We start from the raw sequence: 20009 nt of genomic DNA, 5'->3' as shown, positions 1-20009 counted from the left end.
ACACAAACAACAGAATACAGCTCAACCTTTTCAGTCTGAGGCTTTTCCTCTTTGTTGCTCGTCTTCCTCCTCCTCTTCCTCGGTCTTTCCTCTTCCTCCTCGCTAAGCTCCGCCCCCACAGGTGAGGATGTTGCAGTGGGCGTGGCCTTTGCTGCAGCCCTGACTGACACTGCAGGTGATTTGCCTCCTTTTGCGACTGATGGAGCTGAACACAGAGAAACATGTTGACCAAGGAACCAAACGCTGCCCTCCACAGGCAGAGGCGGGAACTGCAGACGCTACCTTTCAGGCTGGAGGACGAAGGCTTCGGCGCTGCTACAGCCGCCATCATCCACGCAGGTAAAACTCTTCTCCTGGTTACAGACGGAGCGACGTCTCTCAGGTCATCCTCCACGAGTCGAGCCGAGTCTCCCTGCAGGCCACAAAAGAGAAAGCTGCTTCACGATTGGCTGCGTGTTTGTTCCAGCCCGTGATTGGCTGCTCATCTCCGCTGATCCAACTCGTGCTTATTCTTGTGTTTGAACAGTAAATTCAATCTCAAAGATTTAATTTAATTTCTCAGAGCTTAATTTGTTTGTATTCGTCCAAACAAAAATCCTTCAAAGTAGAAAGATTGTTCAAATGTGAAATCTGCAAGTGGATGAAACAAAGTGTTAAAGCTGCAACAGCTCGTCTACTGACCGAAAACCTCACGTTTCAATGATGGTAGCAGTTGATTTCTCAGGTCGTGTGTTTTTCCACCTCACAATCTCATCTCATTTTGGGTAGTAATATAAACAATATTTATTTGTAATGATCTTTTCATTTCAATGAAATCTCAAAGAGCTACATTTAAGATTTAAGAGGATAAAAACAAAACAAACAGGTCAAATAAAATAAAGAAGAAGGGTCATTGTGCATCTTTCTGTACTGTTTTAAATGTTTTATGGTGGTTTTCTGTCTCTTTCTGGTCTGCAAACGTCATCAACACCTTCTGCCCTCATGCAGCTCCACATCATGATGCTGCCACCTCCGTGCTTCACTGTCAGGACCATGCATCCACTGTGGTGGTCCTGGTCAGAGTCACACCAAACATCTGGACTCCATGTGAGCCCAACACATTAAAGTTCAGCAAACCTGTTTCAGACTGCTGCGGGGACAGTCGGCCTCCTCCCTGTTCGATGGAGCTGCTGGCGCCAGAACCTCCTGAGGTGGACTCTGGTTCTGGTCCTGTCCAGCAGCAGGAGGTGCTTCAACATCTGGAGAAACCTGGAGCTCCTCTTCTTCAAACATCTGGCTGTTTCTGCAGGAAACAACATGTAGAACTCTGAAGCTTCTCAAAGTTCGCTTTGCTTCATCTCAGACTTTCCTGTGAGGCCTGAATGCTGCCGCTGGAATGTGACAATGAATTTTACATGAGCTTCAGCTGGTTTGAACAGTGGGAACATTTGTTCGAGTGTCCTCACCGGCCCGTTTGATCTAAACTTCAAACAAGCATCAGGCTAATGCAGAGAACAGCAACTCGGAGATAAAAGATGACCGACCCCGACAAAACCCACATTCTGCCTAATGCTGGCCTTTAATTGGGCCATCAGGTAGCACTGACGCCCACGCGGTGCTGTCTGCAGAGATAAAAGGCAGGACACTAATTAGACGGACGGCCTCGTCCACCTTCATTAAAATATTCATGGAGACGTCGTGAGTGAGACTCATCTCTTGATCTTGATGCACAGCGTTAACATGGAAAGCAGCACATTTGGGGCTGTGAGTACCTGGGAGTGCCCTCCTCTCCGCCCACCGCCACCACCTCGTAGACCAACCGACCCGGCAGCAGGGAGAACAAGTCTCCATGATGGAGGAGGTGCCACGAGTCTTTCTGCAGAGGCCGAGGCTCGTCGCTCAGGGACGACTGAACGAAGCAGGGGTTCAGGTGGATCTGCAGACCAAAGCCACAGGAAGGTAAAAGTCAGAGAGACGGCAGCAGCAGAAGGTTGTGGTGTCACCTAAAGACCAACCGGCTCTACATGTTATCATGACCACTGTGGTCATTTTGTGCCTTAATGCGGCTGTTTTATGTCTAGTTGTGGTCATTTGGTGTCTCTTTATGGTTGTTGCTTTGTTTTGTCTCTTTTTGGTCATTTCATTTTTTGGTTCATCCTCAGACATTCATGGAGCTTCTAGAAACGTCATCAACACCTTCTGCCCTCATGCAGCCCCACATCATGATGCTGCCACCTCCGTGCTTCACTGTCAGGACCATGATCCACTGTGGTGGTCCTGGTCAGGTTCACACCAAACATCTGGACTCCATGTGAGCCCAACACATTGATCTCCATCTGACCAGAGGATGTTCTCCAGCATCCATCAGGCTTCTGTTCATGTTCTCTGGTGAACTTTGATGTGGAAGTTTAGCTGTGAGCAGCAGCCAGGTTTAGTTCTGCTCCTCCGTCCATAGAGGCTGATGTTCTGAAGTGTCCTTCACACTGTGTGAGCTTCACACTAACTCTGGTCTCCATTGATCAGCCCTGTGCCAAGTCTGAAGCAGCTGCCTTTGTCTGGTGTCCACAGCTCCATAGTGACAGTAGTTGACTGTCCGTGGAGTCGTTGTAGGAGGACGACCACTGCAGCCCTGATCAGTGCTGCTGTGGCTCCTTCTGGACCTCCTGGTTCCTGCTCACACTGGGCTGCACTGGGTTCTAGCTGCTCACTGATCTTCTGGATCCTTTTCCATCTTTGTCCAGTCTCTCAGTCAGATGTTTCTCCTCCTCTGTTCAGGTCTTCTCCATGTGGAGCCATGATGCAGACATAGATAGACACAGTCCAGAGGTCCAGAACTGAGAAGGTTCTGCTGCTCTCAGCTCGTTGTAGAACCATGTTCATGCAGGTGGACTGATGGAACCACAGCTTAGTTGCATTGAGAAAAGCAGTGCAGTCACTGAGGTGACTCAGTTCAGAATCATTCCATTGATGTGATGCTGAACAGGAGCAGCTGACCTCCGCTGTTACTGCAGCATCAGTTAAACCTCTGAGGCACCACTTCACTCACTTCTCTTCACGTTCAACATCACAGGTCCTCTCCATCCAAACCATCTCTGGTAAAGACGGCAGCAGACTCGACCGTCGATACCTGAGGATGATTTTCCTTCACGTTGTGACGCCCTGCAGGAAGAAACTGTCAGCGCACGGTTCTGACTGCCAAGACAAACCGGACAGACCTCTAATGAGGCGGGAATGACGGTGAACTCATGGGGGCGCCGCAGAGCCTCTGGCTGATCTGAGAGAAATGATGTGAAGCTGTGTGAGATCAACGGGCTGCGTCATTGATCCCAAATCTGACTGGAAACGGATGAGAAGCTGTGAAACGTTCATTATTCTTCTGAAATGACAATTTGATGCATGAAAGGACCTTTAAGTCAATCAAACAAATGCTGATTAATGTCTTTAACCCCGCTGATAACGATCTGACCTGTCACGTATACTTTAGGACCCGTGGAGACGTCTCATGATTCTCATTTCTGAGCTTTCTCTCCTTCCAGCCGTAAACCTGAAAGCTGCTGCTCAGCTTTGATTCCTGCACATCTAAACAGGAACAGGGTTTCATACATCCTGAAATTCGCAGCAAATTTTCTGGAAACTTTTCTCATAATTTCCCAAAAGATCTGCTGCAGTTCAGCCGTCACTCACAGCAGATTGACTTCAGCACAGTTTGCTGTAAACTACGACGGAAACAGAGCTGCTGTTGTTCTGTTCGAGTTTCAAGCCACAGCCAGAAAGAGAAAGAACTTTCCTCAAACTAACCATCAGCTCCAATGGAAAAGCTCCAGATCAGAGCACAGTCATCACAAACTCAGATACAGACAAAAACACAGGAGAGAAAACCAGCAAAACACACACAAGATGAGAAATGAGCCTGGTGTGAACATTTAAATCTTCTTTTACAGCGAGAAGCGTTTGAAAAGCCGAACGTACCGGTTTGAGCCTCAGCTGTCCGTTCAGGTTCTCCAGCAGCCCGTGGTGTCTGGAAACTCTTTTATCGCTGACCTGAGGCGACACACATGAAGCTCATTTAATTATTCTCACAAATAAACTGATAAACGTGTAAAAAAAATCACATGTTAGGACATAATATTTTAAATGTAAATCTAAACATGTACAAAACTGTTCAACAAGTTTTCTGTGACACACCAGCAGGATCTCAATCACGCTGGAGCCTCAGGAAAGTTTTACTAAACTATAAAATCAGTCAACTCAAATCACAATGTCCCCCAAACTGTACCCTGCACAACCATCCACAGAACCAGACTCCATTCAAAACATCTCCAGTTTTACAGGAGGCTTCATTCAGGTGAAATCCTTATTTTTTTCTGTCAAGGCTTTTATTTTAGTTTTTAGACTAAACCTCATTTAGGTGAAGTGTGTGTGTGTGTGTGTGTGTGTGTGTGTGTGTGTGTGTGAGGTTACTTTTTGCTAAATACAAACTCATGCTGCTCCACATATATCATCAGTACCAGACTTAACTCAGAATTTAGCCATTTCCAGTCCCACACTCAGCGGAACCGTCTGGGTCTGATGTCTGCCAAACAGACTTCTAGTGTTAGACCTGAATTTACTGAGCTCGTGCTCGGCTGCACGTATCTGATCAGTTATTGGCGATCGGTAACAGATTAAGGGAGGGACGCTGCTCTCAGTGAAGTGCACCGCGGTTGCTGCAGGACTCACTCCCAGAAATGGACCGCGGCCCAGAACCGTCTCCCCCGGCGGCAGGTGGACGGGATCCCCGCCGTCCACCGGGACCAGGTCGAAGCCGGACATCAGGTGAGACTGGGGGGCTGCACCCGCCGGACTGGAAGCACTCTGGTTCGGTTCAGGTCGTTCTGGCAACGTCGAGCTGAATCTACCGGTTTAAAATGAGCTTCTCTGTCTTCCCGAAGCCGGAAGTTCTGTTACCCCGGGGACGGGTCCAGGACGAGCCGAGCGGTGGTAAACTGCCCCCTGCCTGCCTGCTGGGGGGCAACAGGTCGGTTTTGTATGAAAGTAAACAGGACAGAAAACAAACACAACTTCTGCTACCACGATTCGACACTTCCGGGATGCAGCGGAGTCTGCGCAGTAGGCTTCATACGGAACTCCGTCCTGAATGCAGCTATTTTTATAAATGTTCTGGTATAATTGCAACTTATTCTGGCTTATTAAATAAATCTAGATGGATTTATAATTAAAGAGAGACTGATCTTACGTTCGGCGTACTTGTAGCACAATGAGTGCTTTATTTTAAGTCACTGTGCATCACTTTGTCTTCGTGGGTCGGTTTAGTCACTTCGCTTGTCTTTCTGCTTGTGGTTTGTTGTTCTCTGTCCGTTTCCGTCAACCAAAGTCCGGATTATTTATATTTTTCTTAAAAAATAAAAAATAAAAAAAACTGAGAATTTCATGCAAAGTTCCACCAAACTGAAGAAGCGCCTCAAATGATTGAGTAAATAGACTGAGTTTTATATTTCATAATTTCAGTCGCGTTTCATATTAAAGATTTGGCACCGGATTGATGCATCAGTGAATGGAATCTATCATGGCCCCGAAAAGGAACATAAAAAGATTAATATTCATACAAAACAGAAATGCAAATATTACAGCAGACTTCTCTGGACGACATTTGTGTTACGCCTTAAAATCTAGATCTGTGTATATTTTATAAAAATTAAAAAAAAAACATAAATAAATAGATAAATAAAACAGAGACAAAATCGATAATTTCCTAAAACGTCGAGCCGAATCGATGAAGGCTTTAAATTAATTCAGAAAATATGTTGTGTTTTGTATTTTATTATTTAATCACGTCTCAACTTTTGGATTTCGCTTTAAATTGGCAGATTATTGCATGGAGTCTGGCCTGGTCTCGATGGGTTTTTTGTTTGTTTTTTTTTAAAACAAAAATGTGAAAAATCCACAGTAGCTTCTGTACGATATGTACGTGATCAAACAACACTTTGAATGTCTCAGTGCAAAAATAAATCAAATACCTGTAATGTAAAGGAAACTTTAATGTATATGTTTTTAAACATTAATTTAACGGTCGTGTGGGCCTTGTGCGCATGTCAGTGAAACCACGTGACGCCGTGTGTGTAAACACAGCCGTTGGGACATTTAAACAGTCAGCTGTCGGGAACCGGAGCGACCAACCGACGGTAAGACGCCGATATTCACACCGCACACTCCGCCGCCTTGTCCTCCAAACCACCGGCGCACATTCACCGTCACACTTTATCCGGTAAAAACTACGCTTGGTGTGAAACCGGAGCGTTTTCCGGCCGCTGCTGCTAGCGAGCTAGCCGAGCCGCTGCTAGCGGGGCGGAGGCGAGCAGAACGTGTTTCATCAAGAGACTCAGATCCAGAAAACACAGTTCAGCGGCTGTTTGTAGGCGAGGAGGAGCCGAAGCGTCTCTTTGTGTCATTCCGTGTATTACTGTGGTCGTTTTGTGCCTCTTTGTAATGATTTTTGTGTTGTTTTTGTCACTTTCTGGTCGTTTTGTGCCTCTTTGTGGTCATTTTGTGTCTGGTTGTTTTTACTGTGCGTCCTTTTCTGGTCAGTTCTGTCTCTTTATGTCTCTTGTCAGTACCTTTCCGTGTCTGTCTGGTCCTTGTGCGTGTCGTTGCTAACAGGTCCCGTGTCTATCAGCTGAAGGAACTGGACCTCTGAAATATTCATAGTATGAGGTTAAAACTTTGCTTCCTGAGATGAAGCCCCTGTAGGTAAACCAGATGTTCCCTGAAGGTTGGCGTTGGCTGCTGAGGCGATACCAGACTGTGTAACGTTTCCTCTGATTCGACTTCCTGTTTTCTCAGCTGCTCCGATATGCAGCATGAACCTTCCAGGTTTCTCCTCCGTGAAGGACGACCCGCCGTGACGCCGGGCGCCGGAAGCCGTCCTCACAACTTTGTGGAGACGCTGCCGACGGAGATGAGCGTGAGGATCTTCAGCGAGCTGGACGCAGAGAGTCTGTGCAGCGCCTCCAGAACCTGCAGACTTTGGCATCACATCATCGAGCAGAGCGAGCAGCTGTGGAGGAGGCAGTGTCTGCTGGTCCGAGCCGTCTGCTGGAGGGAGGTGGACGGAGACCGCAGGGACGGACTGTCCTGGAAGGTAGAGGAGTCACAGCACCTCCACCACTCTGCTGCAGACACACAGCTGTGTAGGACTCCTGTAAGGTCCATGTTCATCATCCAGTCTTTAGTCTCCAACGAGTCCTAGAACGCTGAATGTTCTCTGATGGAACCACTGAAACATGAACCTCTGTCAGAGACGATCCTGCAGTTTGGTTCTTTCATAGATTTATTAAAGCTCTTCTGGAAACACGACTAAACCTGCTGTCTATAAATAAACCTACAGAAACGTTAATATCTGGTTCAACTTCCATGTTCTCCTCAGTCGGGTTCTTCTGGTTCCGTCCACCAGCTTCTGGTCCATCTCTGACTCCTCTGGACAGAACCGCTGCAGTTCAACTAAACTTGTCGTCTTTCTGACTCAGACTTGTTCCTTCATCAGTCCACAGGTTCTGGATGGTTCCAGTCAGGACTTTGGGGAGACCAGTCTAGAACCTTCATTCCAGCCTGATGGAACCATTTCTTCACCACTTTGATGTGTGTTTGGGCTCATTGTCTCGTTGGAACATCCAACTGTGTCCAAGATCAACCTTCTGCTGATGGTTTCAGGTTCTGCTGAACAACCTGGAGGTGATCCTCCTTCTTCATGGTTCCACTGACTTTGTGTAAAGCTCCAGGTCCACTGGCAGCAGAACAGAACCAGACCATGATGCTGCCACCTCCATGCCTGATGGTAGGTTTGGTGTTCTTGGGGTTAAAGGCCTCACCTTCTCTCCTCCAGACATGGTTCTGCTCAGTGTTTGTTCCATCTGACCAGAACTTTCCTCCAGAAGGCCTTTTCTTTGTCCATGTGATCAGTGGAGCTTTAAGGTTCTGCTTCTAGAGGAAGAACTTCCTTCTCCATCAGCCTCTCAGCTCATGTTGATGTCAGACCCTGTGGACACTGACAGCTGTGTTCCAGCAGCTTCTGGTCCATCCAGAGCTGCTTCCTGCTGGTTCCTGGTTGACTCTTGACCATCCTGACCAGTCGTCTCTCAGCAGCAGCTGCTAGTTTGTGTTTCCTTCCTGATGGTGGCAGTAACACAACTGGACCATGAACTTTATGCCGACACACTGATGGTTCTGGATCTGAAGCTGCTCTGAAATGGCTCCAGGTGGCTTTCTGACTGGTTCTAGTCACTGATGTTCTTCTCCAGATCTTTGCTGAGCTCCTCAGACTTTCCCACTGTAGTGTCTGAGTCTAATGAGTGGATCAGATGGTTCTGTTGAAACTGGATCAGAGGAGTCAGCAGCTGGAGTTGATCAGAACCACTCAGGAGACGTTAGGAGGCCATGAAGCTAAGAACATTAGATCAACACCACTTTGTCCATCACTAGAACTGATGGTTCCAGTTGCTGTGTGTACATCTATGATCCAGCTGGTTTCATCATGTTTCCAGAAGACCTTCAATAAGTCTATGAAAGAACCAGAACCAGAACACAGGATTGTATATTTGTGACAAGGGTTCAGAGTTTAGGAGTCACTGGGAACCAGACAGTCATGACAAACATGGACTTTACAAGTGGATGGAAACTGTTTAGACCTGCAGCAGCTTGTCAGAGCAGAGGATGAGTCTGTAGGAGGGCCTCTGAGCCTCTGGAGGGCCTTTAGCTCTGGAAGTGTTCATCGTATGAGCGTAAGGTTTCTCTTAATACACTGAAGTGACTGCAGGTAACGGATCAGCGGGTTGTGGGCGTTCAGGGGAGCCGACTGATGTCTGATGCAGTTTGCTGTGAACCGCCTCCTCCTGCAGGTCACCCTGGTCAGGAACTACAGCCGCAGCTGCCTGAAGAGCGACTGGCTGCGAGGACGGTTCAGCCGGCTGAGGTCGGCCGACGAGCTGAGCGGCAGGACCATGACGCCGCTGGACGCCGAGACGTGGGGAGAGATTCTGCAGGCCGAGCTGGACAGATGATTCTGAGGACACCCCGAGCACTTCTGAGAGATCAGTTTTAACTCTAATATATAATTTTATACTGTGTGTGGCAGGAGCATAAACTCTACCAAGTGTACATAGTTCATTTTTATGAAGAAACACAGGATCGTGCAAGATGAAATGAATGAATGAAATGTTTGATGTAAATGTGGCTGAGATGCAATAAAGCTCCTGTTTGAGGCTCAGCTGCAGTTTTATTGTCAGAATCCTTTCATGCTGTTTCTCTTATTGAGTGTTTTCACATGGAGGGCTGCAGCGAGTCGTTATTAACTGTTAATTAACATTCAGCTGTTCTGAGCATCACTTAGTTTGAGAAATTTCTAATAAAACAGTCTCAGCTGTAGAGTTCAGCTTCTCCAGTGGATGTTTTCTGGTTTCTGTCCTCTGTGACAGAAAACCGATCGTCTGACTGGACCGAACAGGAGGAAACTCTGATCCACATTTTGCACCATTTTCTGGCGTTTTAAGGACGATGGAGGCCTATTGGTCAGCATATGGAACAAACACTGCAGGTTTGTTTTAATGTGGACAGTGTTCACTTTGGGACAGTTTATTTTTCCCAGCATGTAGATAAATGCTTTTTTTCTGTGACTTTGCTACACATTATGAGTAATTAAACAAAACAGGGAACATCAGTAAAATAATCCAACAATTTATTTTTCAATCTTTAATAAACATCATTTCAAATAACAGCAAAGATGTGAGAATTTTTTAAAAACAGAAAGAAAAAAAAAAAAGTAATTCAAGAGTCAAAAGTTGTGAAAGAACTTAGCTCAACTTTAATGACCCACATGGGAAATGGTTTGATCACAGCGCACGGAATCAATAATTCTATGAGAACATACAAAAAATACACAGAAAAGGTTAAAAACAAATAAACAAGAACACAACACAAAGTACAAGTAACGAGAGACACAATAATACCAGCAGAAGAAGAATGGGGGGATTGTGACGTCCTTACAGCTGGTACCGGGGAGCTGGTACCGGCGAGCTGGTTCTGGCTGTGGTGCAGGCGGCTGCTGTTCCCGCAGCGGCCGCTGGGGGCGCAGCTCCTCAGCATCCTCAGCACCGACACCGACACCGACACCTGCTCAGCCCGGACATGGACGACGTCCCGCCGATCATCACCGTGGCCATCGCCCTGCGGATCCAACCCAACGACGGGCCCGTGTTCTTCAAGGTGGACGGAACCCGCTTCGGCCAGAGCCGAACCATCAAGCTGCTCACCGGCTCCAAGTACAGGATCGAGGTGGTGCTGAGGCCCGGTACCGTGGAGGCCACGTAAGGAGCGGATCCGCCAGCTCGCGGCTCTTCGCTGCAGCATTCTGCGCTTTGTGTCGTCTCGGTGCCGCGTCGAGTGTAACCGGGCTCAGGGCGGAGCTGCAGCAGCACCGCAGCGGGGATCCGGTGTCGGTGCTGCCGCTGCGGAGCATCCCGAGCCGCCGCCAGCGTCTCCTCAGCACCGCTGCGTCCGCCGGCCCAGCTCCACGGTCCCGCGTTCGGCTTCAGTGTAAAACATCAGTGATGTGTTCCGTCCTCCTCATCAGGGTCGAACAGAACAACAACCCATAGAGGCCGCTGTCGGAACCAGCCGCTGTCGGAACCAGCCGCTGTGACGTCTCACTTCCTGTTTGCCAAAAACAAAGGCGATTTTGAGGGTCAGGGTTTGATGGGCTGCATATGCGCCAGAAGTCACCAAAATGTGCACAAACGTCACTTGTGGCGAAAAATGGATATTTCAAAAGATTCGGGCAAAATGGCTCCACAGCGCCCCCTAGAACATCCAGCCGAGTCCCGTCGGAAGCTCGTTTCACCTACGGCTACGAAATTCGCTGGGCATGTGTAGCAGGTCGGGACGCACAAAAAAGTCAATTAGTGCCAAGTCCTAAACCCAACAGGACGTCCGCCATTTTGAAACAACTGTGAGCATTACGGCCGATTTTTGCTCATTTTCGGCCTTTTTCAAAACCTCTCTCCTCCTAGCGCTGCGTCGTACACACCTGAATCTGGCCGGCACAAGCGACAGGACGTGGTGATTAAACGTTGTTAAAACGCGCCGCAAAAGTCGACGGCGTGGAAATGGCGGCCCGCCCAATTTGCATAAAAAGCCAATATTTGCATTTTCGCTGTTCTTCCGGCGTTCAGCGGAGTCCCGTCAGACGACCGTTTCACCTACAGCTACGAAATGCGGCGGGCACGTGTAGCACGCCGGGACGCACAAAAAAGTCCGCTAGCGGTTTCCCAACAGGAAGTCCACCATGTTGGAGAAACAGCGGTTTTCCCTCATTTTCAGGCATTCGTTTTGTTTTCGGCACGTGTTTGATACATCACACGACAGGAACGGTACGGAAAAAACGCTGCGTCATCAGAGGCCTCGATAACATCTGGAAAACGTTTTCTGAATGTTACGTTGAGAACATTGTGAAAGCATTCCATAGAAGAGCATTGTGTAATGTGTTCTCCACAACGTCCTGAGAACATTGCAGGTAGAATGTCCCACCTTTGGTCAGTGTTGTAGAGAAATCCCCCGCGGCCTCGATAACATCTGGAAAACGTTTTCTGGATGTTGGTCTGAGAACGTTCCTCCTCGGTCACCGTAGAACATCACCTGTGTTCTGACGTTATGTTAACTTACAGGAACATTACTGGAAACGTTTTTAAAGGGTTCCTTAGACGTTGGATTAGAATGTGTTCCTTCACTACGGTTAGAACTCGTAGGAAACGTTATGCAGCGTTGTGGGAACGTCTGTTTTCAGCGCACTCACGGTTTTTCCTTCGTCCTGCAGCAACATGAACATCGGCGGCATCGTCTTTCCTCTGGAGCAGCAGTCCAGAGACGCCGAGTCGGTGGTTTATCACGGCCTCTACGACACCGAAGGCGTCCCGCACACCAAGAGCGGCGACCGGCAGCCGGTGCAGGTCAGCATCGAGGTGAGACGTGGGCCCAGACACGGTCCAGACACGTGGGGTGTTAGCATCGGGGGCTTTAGACCTTCACTCTCACAGCAGCGTCCTGCTTTACTGTTTCATTTAGAACACTGTAAAAAAAACAAAATCTGTAACATGATGTCTGTGAAGATCCTCAGTCCTCCAGCTCAGGGTTCTTCTGGTAGATTAATGGTAGCAGCTGGACCTGCTTGAGTTCCTTGAAGACGTTCCACCTTCATCCAAGAAGCTTCATCAGCTCTGACTGACTAGTTGGGAGTTCCACATCCTGATATCCTGAAGGAGACATTAACACCTGAGTTTAGGTTTTAATTGGGGGTTTGTTGCTCCTCCCCCTCGTTATGTGGGTCGTTAGTGCTCCCCCTGACACAGTGGGGTTCGTTAGGGTCTCTGTGGCTAGGTGCGGATGTGGCTTCATCTTCCTGGGCAGAGATCTTAGAGATCTTTACCTACCAGTCCTAAGATCTCTCCCCAGGAAGCAGGTAGTGAATTCACACATCTAACGTACGATAACATGAAATCAGACCCGATTCGTTATAATTAGGTGGAGATCCTGTTTCAGCAACAAATGTAAAGTTCTGTGTAAATACATGAAGATAATAATCAGCTAGACGGTAAATCTACGTCTCTAATGTACCATGAATACCTGAGCCCCCTGCCATCCCTGTCCTGAGTGATCCCTCCTGAGCCAGTTTAACTACCATAAACTCATTTAATCTCTCTTCTCCTGGTAGTTGAAGCCCTTGTGTCATCGCTCCCAGCAGGGTCACCACCATGACCCGCTGGATGATGCCTCTTCAGCCACTTTGACCCCTAATGCCCACCCTGACACACCTAAAACAGACACACGATTAGCTGTCACTGAAACAATCTTCAGATTCATTTTTTTCTATGAGTTCTAGTCCCGTCTCTGTTTTAGCTCCAGAACCCTTCTCCATGCATTTGCCCCAGAACCCCTCCAGAGGGTTAAAGACTGACTCGTGTCAGGATCAGAGGGTTAGAGCAGCTGTGCAGGAAGTCTGAAGTTCCAGGTATGAATCCAAACTGTGGTGTTGATGCGGTTTCCCTCCCTGTGCAGTTCAACAAGGCGGGAACGTTCGAGACGGTGTGGCAGGCCAAGTACTACAACTACTACAAGAGGGAGCACTGCCAGTTCGGCAACAAGTTCAGCAACATCGAGTACGAATGCAAACCCAACGAGACGCGAACCCTGATGTGGATCAACAAGGAGGCGTTCAACTGAGCAGCCGCCGCCGCCGCCGCCGGCTTCAGACAGCAGCGCTCGGCGGCTTCACCTCCACAGAAACAAGATGTTTGCTGTTCGGCTTCTTGAAGGTTTCTGCTTTAAAGCTGCTCACTCACCAGCTCCTGCTGAGGATGTCTGAGCCTCTGCAGGCAGAAGACGGAAACAGTTTAAAGGCTTCAGGGTCTAAAAAGTCATCATCTGGTTCCAGTCTTCCTCAGATATTATAATGTAAGAGTCTGAAAGGTTGCAGCTTTAAAGCAGAGCTCCAACAGGTTTCTGAGCTCAGCTGAAGCTCATTTCAAGTCTGTGTGTCGAGTCCAGACCAAAGCTGATCTGAGCTTTTATTATGAAAAGTACAAAAGTAGAGTTTCAATATAAAACCGATTTGGTGAGAACTTATAAAAACCTGGAACAGAAGCAGAGCCAGACCAGCAGCGTGACGGACTACAAGCTTAGTTATTATCAAACATGTCAAATCAGACGAAGGGATTTAAATGTTTGTTTCCTGCTGTTGGTGTGAAACCAGCAGCTCTGATGTCCTCGTGTGTCCTCACTCCTCACTGCAGCAACGCAACACGTGTTTACTCCACTTATTGTTTATTCACTGTTTATTTCACAAAACAGAACTAAACTGGTAGCAACAGTCCAGAAGACATGCTGTCTGCACCTGCTCTGGATGTTCAACCCGACGCTGCCGGCAGTTCAGCTCATTCGTGGCTTCTGTGGCGCCGAGCAGCTCAGAGGTTTTGTTCTTTTTCTAAAATCTGGTTCCAACCAGGTGGATCAGTGGTTAGCACCGTGGCCTCACAGCTAGAAGGTCTCCGGTTGGTGTCCCGGTGAGGACACCCGGGATCTTCCTGCGTGGAGTCTCCATGTTCTCCCCGTGCAGCGTGGGTTCTCTCCGGGTTCTCCGGCTTCCTCCCACAGTCCAGAAACATGCTGAGGTTAATTGGTGATTGTAAATTGTCCGTAGGTGTGAATGTGAGTGTGCTTGGTTGTCTGTCTCTAAGTGTAGCCCTGTGATAGACTGGTTACCTGTCCAGGTGAACCTGCCTTCACCCTGAGTCAGCTGGGATAGGCTCCGCCCCCTAGTGAGGGTTAAGGTGTAGAGATGATGGATGGACGTGCAGAAAAAAGCGGTTTGATGAAATCTGCTGATTCTGAGCTCAGATCCGGTTCTTTTTCCTGATTGAACCGCGTCACACACATGATGCGTTCAGGCACCGTCAGAAAGCTGCAGATCGGAGGATGTTTCTGTTTTGAGGGTTTCTGGCTTATATTTAGGGGCTAATATTGGTCACTGTTCAATAAATAACGTGTTTGAAGCCCAGCTGAGAGGTTTTCTCCTCAAAGCTTCGTTGTGTTTCAGCAAAAACCCCGAACTGGACGCACAGACTTGAAATGTGTTTCAGTGAGTCAGAAGAAGCCTTGACCGGACGAGACCAGGATGGAGGACTTCCTCATCCTGGTCTCTGCTGTGTGTCTTTCACAGGAAAACTCTCATCCCAACACCGACCGCCGCTGACGGACATGTTGTTCTCACGTTCTCAGCAGCACAACTTCTGAGTTTAGTAGCAGAATCGTGTTTTTTTTTTATCAAACCTGAAATCAATGTTCGCTTTCAGTTTGTGTGTCCTTCAGTTCACACTGAACCAACCAGGAAACAGGGACTATTTCCAGCGGCGGAGGAGCCTTGAGGCCTCCGTCTGCTGACGCTCGGTGCTTCGCTGCTGTTCTTCGGTTTCTCCTCCTTTGCATGGCCTCATTCTCTTGTTGCCAAATCCGACCCGTTTGTTCTGTTCTTCACAAAGTGTCTGACCGTTGCTGTTGTTTGGTGCTGAGCTGAGGAGTGTAACGTGTGTTTGTGAATAAACCTGCGTGTAACGAAGCTGTGTTCCTGTGTTCATGCTCACATTAGGACAGGACACGCTGCAGCTCCTCCACCGACCAAGCTCTGGAAACATCACAGGTCTGAAACTTTGATCTGTTTTCAGACACTTTCTATATTTTCACCCTCAAAAAACAAACAAACAAACAAACAAACAAACAGCTGTGAAGCCACGTTACTGGTTCAGTATCTGCAGAAGTAAAACAAGCAGACCAGAATCTGGTGCGTGGAGGGACAAGGGTCCAGTTTTTGACATTCTGACTCGTCAACATGCAGATTTGGGTCCATTTGGACGGGATCAGGTTATCCAGGACAGTGTCGGAGTAATTCAGACCATGTAGAGTTATGCTGATCAGACTGTAGTAGGATGAGGCTTTCTAGTCGTTGCCACGTCCCTGCAGCAGCTCTGAAACACTCACTAAAGCCGCCTAGAGGCCTCTTGCTGCAGACCCAGTGCGGTGTTCTCAGTGACCCTCCTGGTCATAGACGAGCTCTGCTGCTCCGCTGTCCGACCGCCGGTGCTCGGTGCCAGACCCGCCTGAAACACGTCTCTCAGCAGCTGAACACCCTCCGCTGCTCCGCTTGTTTCTACTGTAAAATCAAACGTCGCTGCTGCGGCTGCGCTGCTCGCTGCGAGGCGTGTTCCAGACGAACTGGTGACCAGACTAACTGGTGACATTCAGTCAGCGTGGAAGCGGTTACAGCGGCAGCGTGCATCATAGCTGACTGTGTCTACGCCTGTTCAGAAAACACAAACACCGTTAAACTCTTATAAAATGTTCCTGCTGTCAGCTTTAACACTGGTTCCACTGGTTCCACTGGTTCCACTGGTTCCACTCATCGTTGTTGTTCTGGTGTGAGTCAAGGCTGTTCAGCCTACAAGTAAAACACACGGTCAGAAGGAAGGAAACACCTCTGAGCCGCGGTGGAGGGTGAACCTGGTTCAACAGAACCAGAACCAGCAGAGACCCACAGAGCGCAGGCTGGAGGGTCCAACATGACAGAGAACGTCCAGAACAACTCAAAACGTGTCCAGATGACTGACTAGTGATGCAGGTGGACCACAGGTTTCTCCAACATGACTCACAACAAGGTCCCACAGAGCAAGAGATGACCCAGAATTCTCCTCAAACGCTGTCCAGGAAGTTCAGCAAACCGTCCACAAGGACTCAAGACCTTCTCAGAATCGTCCAAAATTGTGCAAAAACATTCAGAAAATTGATCAAAAATCATTTAAGGTTTGTAAAGAATATTAAAACTTTTGTTAAATCGTTGGTTAAAACAAGTTAAAGTTGATGCAGACTGACTGAATGTGACCCCACTGAGTCCTCCTGAGTCCTGTCTCCTCCTCCATGTGGTTCTGGTTCCTCAGAGCTGCAGAGGAACATGAAGCTCAGTGAAGGAACACGACACGCAGCAGAACTCGCTGCTCCGGGTTCAGAGGGTTGAAGCCGAACACTGGTTCAGATTTTTGAATAATTAATGCGACAGGAGAAGCGGCTCCGCCTCCCGTCGTGGTCCTCAGCGGAGCGATTGGTGCTGAGAGAGGCGTCAGGTGACCTGGTAGGGCTCAGAGCACCGGGAGGTCCGGCGGCACAGCGCTCACCGTCTCTGCTGCAGCTCCACACAGCCATGGCCGGTACCAGCCGCAGACCCGGTGAGTTTGGGCGTGTTGGCGGGAGGACGGTTTCTGAAGGCAGAACAGGTGGGACGGGTCAGGACAGGTAGACGTTACCTGCACGGCTGGCTGTGGAAACTGTGTGTGTCTGTGTGTGAGCTCAGTGGCGCTGATGGGATTAGGAGGCCAGGAAAGAGATTCAGGAAACTCGACCCAGAAAAGAAACGACAGGAAGGCGGCGAAACTGTAAACCGTGTAAAATCTGTAGGAAGTGGATCTGTACAGCGTGGGAGCAAAACACTGCTCCTCCACAGACACACACACCAAAAGAAATGAGCACAAACAAACAACAGCTGTCATTAAGATACACAAAACAACACAAACAGGGAGAAAAGACACAAAGGGACGACAGGATTAGACAGAAGCGCAGCAGACGAGGCAGAAGAAGTCGGAGCATGAGAGCAGCAGAGACAAAAGGGAAAGTGGGAAGCAGACTAGAGAGAGCCGAAACAACCGCCTGAGCAGCTGCTGTGTGTCTGTGTGTGATTTCAGTCGACGCTGATGAGATTAAGCGGCTGGGAAAGAGGTTTAAGAAACTCGACCTGGATAACTCGGGCTCGCTGAGCGTGGACGAGTTCATGTCCTTACCCGAGCTCCAGCAGAACCCCCTCGTGCAGCGAGTCATCGACATATTCGACACCGACGGAAACGGGGAGGTCGACTTCAAAGGTAAACGGCAGCAGCTGACAGGTGACACACCTGCACCACAGTCAGACCAACGGACAGGAAGCAGCGAGTAACACGACGGATTCACATCGTTATTTAGAAAACAGAGCAGCGCATGGATTACTGAACACAAAGACACACAAAGCATTCATGAAGAGAGACAACCGACCACAAAGAGACACAAAGAGACACAAAACCACCACAAATAGACACACAACAAACAAACGTTAGCTTCTTGTCCTTCAGTCTCGTTTGTGATTAAACTTCCTTCGACTTGATTGCATTTTGTGTTTCTGTGTGTTGACAGAGTTCATCGAAGGAGTCGCACAGTTCAGCGTTAAAGGCGACAAGCAGCAGAAGCTACGCTGTAAGAGTCTGATCGTCACTGAGCAGCTGCTGCTGACCTGTAAACACTCCACCTGTCCACAAGGGGGCAGCTGCTGCACGACTCGCTGCTTTTGCTTACCAACCTGAAAACACAGACTCTTTATCGGGCTGCAAAAGCACTAGAATCCCTCAGCGAGCACTTTATTTTGAAATCCGTCCAGTGTGTCAGCAGTTTGGCCGTAAAACCCACTTTGCCTTTTGAGTCCATATGTATCGCTGAGCAGCACCGTGGCCTCACAGCTAGCAGGTCGCTGGTTGGTGTCCCGGTGAGGACACCCGGGATCTTTCTGCGTGGAGTCTCCATGTTCTCCCCGTGCAGCGTGGGTTCTCTCCGGGTTCTCCGGCTTCCTCCCACAGTCCAGAAACATGCTGAGGTTAATTGGTGATTGTAAATTGTCCGTAGGTGTGAATGTGAGTGTGCTTGGTTGTCTGTCTCTAAGTGTAGCCCTGTGATAGACTGGTTACCTGTCCAGGTGAACCTGCCTTCACCCTGAGTCAGCTGGGATAGGCTCCGCCCCCCATGACCCTGGTGAGGATTAAGCGGTGTGTAGATGATGGATGGATGTATCGCTGAGCTCAGCGTGGTTCAGTGTTCTGCAGGGAATCAACGCTCATGAAGCTCGTCTGCAGGATTCAGTTCCCATTTCAGCCGTTCGTCTCTCTGAGGTTATTCTCTAACGACCACTGAAGCGTTTCAGTTTAAACTGAAACCAAAAGCAAACTGCAGTGTGTTTGGACAAAATGATGGGGAATGGAGGCTTTGGTGCACATCTTCATTTGGATTGTCAGTTAGCAGATTAGTCAGCTATTCTATTCATCAAATAGCCAGTCTGAATGAATGAAAACAGTCTGACGTCTCTGATTTCAGCCTCCTCAGTGTGAATGTTTTCTTTCCTCTGTGAAGGTAAACTGAAGATCTGTGGACTGAACAGGACACTGGAGGAAACTCGGATCCACATTTTCAGACATTTTACAGACAAAACAGCTGATCGATGAATGCAGAAGATGACAAAAGTGTTCCTTAGTTTGTGTTTTAACTTCTTAAATGTTGTGCCTGACAAATACACCCCCTCTGCTGGTCCAGAGTTCACACCGTTTGTCGCTGCAACAGACAGTCAGCACGGAGGTTCAGGAGCTCCGTTTTGTTTGTAACAGAATCAGATTAGAGACTTTATTCTGACGATTTAGATAAAAATATGAACTAAATCAGATGTAGAATAAAATGATTTTTAACTCCGACTTGGTCACTCGCCTGCTGTAACAGGTGAGTCGGTCGTGTTGGAGATGTTTTGGTTTCGTCTTTTAAACACAACGGTGAGTTATGAAGAGAAATGACCTGAAACTTGTCCATAATGACTAAAAATGTGTCCAACGTTGCATAAATATGGTCCAAGACTAGTTTGAACATGACTTGAAGTTTCTCCAAAGTGACTTCAGACTGTCCAAGCTGAGTTGGAATTTGTCAGAAATGAATAAATATTCACCCAGAAGTGACTCAGGTTCGTCCACAATGACTGAAAGACCAAAACAAGCTTCAACAAACCTAAACTTGTCCCAGATGACTTGAATTCCTTTAAGATGACTCAAAACTGAATTGAAATTTGTCAGAAGATTCAAGAAGCTTGTCTAAATGCTTTGAGCAGCAGCGAGTCTCCAGATGACCTCGTCTGGTTCTGCAGTTTGCTTTGATCAGAAGCTGTTTGCTGTTTGGTGGGAGTGGCGGTTGTACAGTGTGTTTATTCCTCTGTGTCGTTCTTCTGACCTCAGTCGCCTTCAGGATCTACGACGTGGACAAAGACGGCTACATCTCCAACGGGGAGCTGTTCCAGGTCCTGAAGATGATGGTGGGGAGCAACCTGAAGGACACGCAGCTGCAGCAGATCGTCGACAAATCCATCATTAACGCAGACAAAGACGGAGACGGCAGGATATCCTTCGAGGAGTTCTGTGCAGTGAGTTTCCTTTTTTAATCTGACCTGGTGCAGGCGGTGTTTCCACAGTGTTCAGCAGGAACGTCCTGAACGTTTACCTCCGACTGAGTCATTTAATATTTAATGTCTGTGATACAGAGTCTGATCCCATTATCCTGATAAGACGCACTCTAAACGCTTTACAGTTCCTAAAACCAGTCCAGTGTATCTGTTT

The 20009-nt window shown here is 48.2% G+C and overlaps 4 protein-coding genes across 5 annotated transcripts in view; 3 read left to right on the top strand and 1 right to left on the bottom strand.

Annotated features, from left to right (window-relative positions):
- The window catches only part of aplf (aprataxin and PNKP like factor), a 15129-nt gene extending 10338 nt beyond the window's left edge, over positions 1-4791 (bottom strand). Inside the window, exons 1-6 of the mRNA XM_008278331.1 lie at positions 4699-4791; positions 3949-4020; positions 1752-1915; positions 1117-1282; positions 283-412; positions 27-205 (exon numbers count right to left, since the gene is read on the bottom strand). Coding sequence (XP_008276553.1) covers positions 27-205; positions 283-412; positions 1117-1282; positions 1752-1915; positions 3949-4020; positions 4699-4791 — 804 coding nt within the window. The remainder of the gene's footprint in view (positions 1-26; positions 206-282; positions 413-1116; positions 1283-1751; positions 1916-3948; positions 4021-4698) is intronic.
- fbxo48 (F-box protein 48) lies at positions 4718-9396 on the top strand. Of its 2 annotated transcripts, none has more exons than XM_008278333.1 (3): positions 4718-4794; positions 6820-7117; positions 8871-9396. In XM_008278333.1, exons 2-3 carry the CDS (start codon positions 6830-6832, stop codon positions 9030-9032), a joined length of 450 nt encoding a protein of 149 aa, XP_008276555.1. In that variant the 5' UTR covers positions 4718-4794; positions 6820-6829; the 3' UTR covers positions 9033-9396. The 2 variants fall into 2 exon arrangements, with proteins under 2 accessions (XP_008276555.1, XP_008276554.1); XM_008278332.1 differs by lacking the exon at positions 4718-4794 and adding an exon at positions 6083-6161.
- Positions 9397-9946: 550 nt separating this feature from the next.
- Positions 9947-14038, top strand: cnrip1a (cannabinoid receptor interacting protein 1a). Its single transcript, XM_008278334.1, has 3 exons — positions 9947-10334; positions 11840-11984; positions 13078-14038. Exons 1-3 carry the CDS (start codon positions 10156-10158, stop codon positions 13240-13242), a joined length of 489 nt encoding a protein of 162 aa, XP_008276556.1. The 5' UTR covers positions 9947-10155; the 3' UTR covers positions 13243-14038.
- Positions 14039-14692: 654 nt separating this feature from the next.
- LOC103354802 (calcineurin subunit B type 1) overlaps positions 14693-20009 on the top strand; it is an 8256-nt gene continuing 2939 nt past the window's right edge. Inside the window, 5 exon segments of the mRNA XM_074465717.1 lie at positions 14693-14724; positions 15410-15492; positions 17304-17480; positions 17785-17844; positions 19632-19816. Coding sequence (XP_074321818.1) covers positions 14693-14724; positions 15410-15492; positions 17304-17480; positions 17785-17844; positions 19632-19816 — 537 coding nt within the window.

This window comes from Stegastes partitus, unplaced genomic scaffold (genome assembly GCF_000690725.1).
Source record: "Stegastes partitus isolate 25-593 unplaced genomic scaffold, Stegastes_partitus-1.0.2 Scaffold120, whole genome shotgun sequence".
In the NCBI taxonomy this organism is placed as follows: Eukaryota; Metazoa; Chordata; class Actinopteri; family Pomacentridae; genus Stegastes; species Stegastes partitus.
Note: the sequence above shows the minus strand (reverse complement) of the source record. Positions and strands in the feature narration are given on the sequence as shown.

What these genes read in the sequence shown, in the direction of transcription:
- fbxo48 (XM_008278333.1), top strand. Translation starts at nt 6,830, where the DNA reads ATGCAGCATGAACCTTCCAGGTTTCTCCTCCGTGAAGGACGACCCGCC. An exon ending in GGGACGGACTGTCCTGGAAG is followed by an intron (nt 7,118 to 8,870) that starts GTAGAGGAGTCA and finishes CTCCTCCTGCAG; the next exon opens with GTCACCCTGGTCAGGAACTA.
- cnrip1a (XM_008278334.1), top strand. Translation starts at nt 10,156, where the DNA reads ATGGACGACGTCCCGCCGATCATCACCGTGGCCATCGCCCTGCGGATC. An exon ending in CCCGGTACCGTGGAGGCCAC is followed by an intron (nt 10,335 to 11,839) that starts GTAAGGAGCGGA and finishes TTCGTCCTGCAG; the next exon opens with CAACATGAACATCGGCGGCA. An exon ending in CGGTGCAGGTCAGCATCGAG is followed by an intron (nt 11,985 to 13,077) that starts GTGAGACGTGGG and finishes CTCCCTGTGCAG; the next exon opens with TTCAACAAGGCGGGAACGTT.